General features: G+C 53.1%; 1 protein-coding gene across 1 annotated transcript; it reads right to left on the reverse strand.

The window, feature by feature from the left end:
• Positions 1–3,676: 3,676 nt before the first annotated feature.
• gtaJ (GATA zinc finger domain-containing protein 10) lies at positions 3,677–5,069 on the reverse strand (the record flags this gene model as incomplete). The annotated part of the gene is made up of 2 exons (XM_036644960.1): positions 3,677–3,859; positions 3,918–5,069. 2 exons carry the CDS (start codon positions 5,067–5,069, stop codon positions 3,677–3,679), a joined length of 1,335 nt encoding a protein of 444 aa, XP_036489262.1.

Here is a 5,069-nt window from a genome sequence, read left to right on the forward strand (position 1 = left end):
CTCTAGAACACAACGTGCCATGTGCCAAAAAGACAGAATAAAACCATATTGGCACACACCCGAACGCCAGAGAGTTCGTGGACAGTGTAAAAAAGGTGTCCCCGGAAAACGCACTACCTTAAGTCCAACCCAAAGCCAAAACCCCGGAGACGAAGCCTAGGCCCCTCCTCTTCGCACTTTCTTCCGTGGAAGGCCTTCCCCCAGGGAAACATCCCAAGAAAAAAAAAACTACACGGATACAGGGACCTGGCCGGTTCCTCCTCCATTCCCATCGGGCGGCGGCGGCGCGCCATCGCAAATCGGACGGCGCGGCGGGATAAAACAATGTCAGGCAGGGACAGCCTTGCCGACACGACGCAAGGCAAGGTTTTTCCCAGGTTGCAACACCAGAACTCAGGATTCAAACAAGCGCGGTACATGAACTACTCGTGGAGTCCCCCCCGATCCATCCTTCTTCCAAAAGAAACCAAAAAAGGTTGCTCGGGCAGATAGATTGCAAAGAGCCCACCCACCAACCATGGTCCATCGTGGTTTGGGCCGACTAATCCACACATGACACTATTATAACCGCATCTGCATTCTGTTATTACCGTAGACACATACTAAGGTAGAAGCAGACCCTGCGCGCGCGCGTTTATGAGTTAAAGTGCGTCGATTTTTAGAAAACTCAAAAGAAGAAGAAGCGACACCCATACACGCACACTAACATCGTCCTTCCCGGTTGACCCGGCACCTCCATCCCGAAAAGCAAAAGACAGCATCCGGGGGGGCTATCAATCTTGGCCACAGACCACGCGGCGAACGCAGGTTTTGTCCCTTTCATGCTGGCTGCTTGGTCGTGTCGCGAACATGACGTGACATAAGATCTCTGTTATAAAGTATGTGCGTCGCGCGTGTCGTGTGTTGCGTGTGTCCCAATATACGGGCGACGCCATCTTGTGTCAATAGCACTGGCCAAAAACGATATGCGCGTCACTAATCGCGATCTGGGATATTCAAATGATGGAGAAGACAAGGCATCGCTTCCTTCGTTGCGTCTCTGAATCCTCCCTCTCTCTCCACATACCAGTGACCATGACACCCCAAAACAAAGAAGTAGGAGTCATCCAATCTTCCGAGAACATTCTTCCTCGCCTTCCATACGTACTTCCACACGACGATCTCTGCCCCCCCGTCCCCCCCCCGCCATTTTCCACCCCAACGCCGTCGGCGACGAAGCCCGTCTCCGTCACCACATTCACACAAACCACCCCATGTAACATACCTTGAATAATAAAATAAACCCAAGGAGCACATGGTAATACCAGGCCACCGGCACTGGCCCCCTTCCCCTCTGTGTCCCAAAAACCTGCTCTGACCCTCGTCCTCCCAGGGGATGGATGGGTGTGCCCGTACCTACCAGGGGCAAAGACCAGGCTGACTGACGGGTGTAGTTCATTTCTAATCACTTCTCACAACCTGCCGAGCACAAGGCCAGGCCGCCCGCCCGCCGACGCGCGATTAGAACAGACAAAAAAAAAAAAAAAAAAAAAAAAAGGTCCTTACCTACCCGTCCGAGATTCCCGCTCCGCTTATCGGATTTTTTATGAACGAACAAAACACCGTAGGCCCCGCAAAAAGGCTGCACTCACTGACACACACACGCCCCCCTCCCCCTGTCTATCCATCTCGTGAAATCGAAGGGAGCAAGGCAGCAAAAAATAAAAAGGACAAATCTCGCGATCTTGTGAGATTCTACCCGTCCGTTCCGCGCCGTTACGATGCCGATTTGATCCCTCCCCCCTCGCCGTCGGGAAATTTGTCATTCGTATCACTGTGTGTTATTTTTCTTACCCAGAATAATTGTCACGAGGATGAAGGGGGTGGTGGAAACACTGGAGGGGGGACGAAGCATGGGGGGGGGGGGGGAGGAAAAGGCCAAAGGGTTAAACCTGCCCACTCAGCAAGCTGATGCTGACAGTTTCTCTTCCTGTGATAGATGTCATGTATCTTGTTCGTGTACATCTTATTTTTGGTTGCAACGTCCCTATTTTAAACCCCGTCGAAACAAAGCGTCCATGGACAGAAAGCGAGAGAGAGACGAACAAATATGCAACATACAGCAGCCCAGTATCTTATACAAACAATCTACATCATACAAAACATCACCAGGTGAGAACATAATCAATGGTTTGCCCCTCCACCGTGGGTGTGGTAGGCTCCATCGTCCTCCTTCGTCACTTGACTCCCATTTCAGGCATGTCCTTGCGCCCGCGGCGGGGACCACCACCACCAAACCGCACCACACCTGGCACACCAACCCAGTCCCAGTCCCAACCCAGCCCAGCCAGCCAGCCAGCCGCCGTCAAATAAACCCCGTAACCGAGGTTTCCTCATCTTTCGCATTGCCTGTCAAAACCCAATCTCTTGGAACGGACATATCCGCCACGCGTCGGTGGGGTTGGGGAGGGGTGGGCTTGTACAGATTCGTAACCGGTCAAGTTAGATCTCCCAGATCTGTCAGGGGGGCAGGAACTTCTGCCTTTGGAGATTCCTTGGGTGTGCCCAGTGCCAGTCAGTTACATTCAAATCGTGGGTTTTTGGCGCGCTCGGCATGGAAATCTCGGTCTTTGGACGAGTAATCCTTGACATGAATTGTGGAGGTGTTTGTGTGTGTGTGATATTTCTCTCTTTCCTATCTCCGATGCAAACCAGCCGCCGCCCGCCTGCTCGTCCCCGTTCATCCGCCCACCGTGGTATTTGTTCCAATCCGGCTACTCTTACAATTAAAAAATCAGCTAATACTGCGTGTAGTTGTATGCCCCTGTATCCTTTCCAGAGACCAAAAATAGCCAGATATATCTCTTCCTCAGAAGGAGATTTCCCGTAGATAGGTAGAAGATAAAGAGAATAAGAGAAACTGAAAACATGAATGCCAAGGTCTCCCATAGACTTGCGCCGGTCAAAAGGGTCGATCTCGGGTATGACGACTCCCAATGTCGTTTGTTCTACTTTCCTGTCCTCAAAGGGACCAATGAAAATGCTCTTCGCCCGAATTTTTCCCCAGTTCCGTAGAGACCACGCCGCGACGATCAAGGAAATATGGATAGAATAGTGAAAAATGAGTAGACGAAGATTCTTGCATGTTCTTTTCAGTAACGATCGACTGTCGGAGAATGTTTGTGACATTGGCTCCAAAGAGCTCATGCTGCGCGTCCCTATGACGAAGCGCCCACTGTGAAGGTCGGGATAGATCCCGGCGTGGCCCGTTGAATGCGGCCATTTGGAGAATAACAAATACTCGGTCCAAAATATTTAGTGAACGCCGCCAGATGAATGCCTTGTCCTTCGATGCCCATCCGATGAGTATGTTGAGGAGCAGGATATATACAATATGAAAGGTTGGAAAAGTACTGGAAAAAGTCGATGCCGGGTATTGAGAAATGATAATATAGCCAGTTTTGTTGCTAGTGTATGAAGAAGAACGCCGGCGGCTGCTACGTGTCTGATGGTGATAAGGTGCCGGGTTGCGTTGACCGGGGTATCTGGGGTTTTATTTGAAGGTGCAACAAACTGGGACCGAATGCGATGTAGTAGTATCGGGGTATGCGTTGTGATCGAAGCCCTGAGCTTCTGTCGGTATATACTATTTGGGTTGAAGGTGGACGGACCACGGGTGGGCGGGGCAGTCGTCGTATTAGCTCCTCTCGTCAGAAGGCTTAGGACGGATTTGTCGCGCTTCAAGCTGACGCTTTCGCTCCAGCTTGGCGTAGTGTAGTCCACAGGCGTTGCAGAGAGTTCGGGCACCGTCAGGCCCCCTTCGCCATTCGGGAGTATCGATTCGGTTACAGCTGTGGCATCTGCCAGGAGGAGCAGCTCTCTGCGTCCCAGTTAGCTTCAGTCGTCCGGGCGTATGATGCTGCTATTAGAAAACTTACCCCGCGTCGCTTCTTGACCTCAGTGATACCGTAGCTGTTCTTGTTCATACCGTCATACATTGGCGTGTCCTCGTCTTCGTAGCCCTTCTGCTTGCCGACTACCCTCGCACGCTCGTTGCTGTCCTTGACAAGTTGCCTCACCGAGTCCAAAGAATTTCTGATGTACTCCACGTTGTCGAGCATGTCATTTACTTCCCGCTCAGTAGGAAGCCTGTCGGGCAGTGGTTGTTGGTTGCCATGCTGCTCTGCGGCGATGCGACCGTAAGCTTCGGCGAAGTTGTAAATCGTCCTCGTAGCGGAAGCGATCTGGTTAAACTTATTGGTAAGCTTGACGGAGGATGTGACACTAATGGGAACACTCACTCTACCTAGGGCATCCGAGTAGCCCCACGCATCCAAATGTCGGTTCAAGGTTCGGTCGTATTGAGGGCGGGCGGGACCGTACTCAGAGTCTTGAGCTTCGTGGACTCCAGGACGCTGAGCATCGTACGGCGATGGCAGAGGCGGCCCACCATGGCGAGGTGACACGGGGTACGCCGCTGGCAAAGGGACCTGTCCTGCCGGGAGTTGGTTCGCGTGCGGGTGAGGATATATCGGGGGCGGCGGCGGCGCGGTATGTTGTGAGTAGGGGCCAGCCGGCTCAGGTGCCCTTGGGTCGGGATCGCGCATATGCTCCGGCTTGTGAGGCGGGCTCGGTTGAGGACCGGAAAAGCTGCTCATAGGCGGCGGAGGACGAGCAGCGAATGGCGGTGGCGGCCTTGAGGGATCCGAAATGGCAGGAAGTGCGTCGGGCCTTGGCGGATATGTCGATGCGAGGTGGTGAGGCCGAGGAGAGTTCTTATCGGTGGAAGACTCTGCATACGATCTTGGAGGCCCTGGTGCGAAGGGAGAAGGGAAGCTTTGGGAACCCGACATGCTGGATGCTTGTGAAGGCGGGTACTGGCTGGGTTTCGCACCAGAGATGACTTCAGAGAGCGAAGGGAGTGATTGTCGATGAGGAGTCTCAGACTCATCCGAGGGTCGTCGAGGCTCAACTGGAGAAATCATGCCTGCAATGCTGGGCCCGGGAGCTGGGTGCGGATAGCTGGATGAAAAAGATGTCGGATGGCCATACGGGGTTGTGCTCGGGCTAATAAGGGCTGCGGTCGCCAT

Source organism: Colletotrichum siamense, assembly GCF_013390195.1.
Source record: "Colletotrichum siamense strain Cg363 chromosome Unknown KSG_Cg363_contig09, whole genome shotgun sequence".
Lineage (NCBI taxonomy): Eukaryota > Fungi > Ascomycota > Sordariomycetes > Glomerellales > Glomerellaceae > Colletotrichum > Colletotrichum siamense.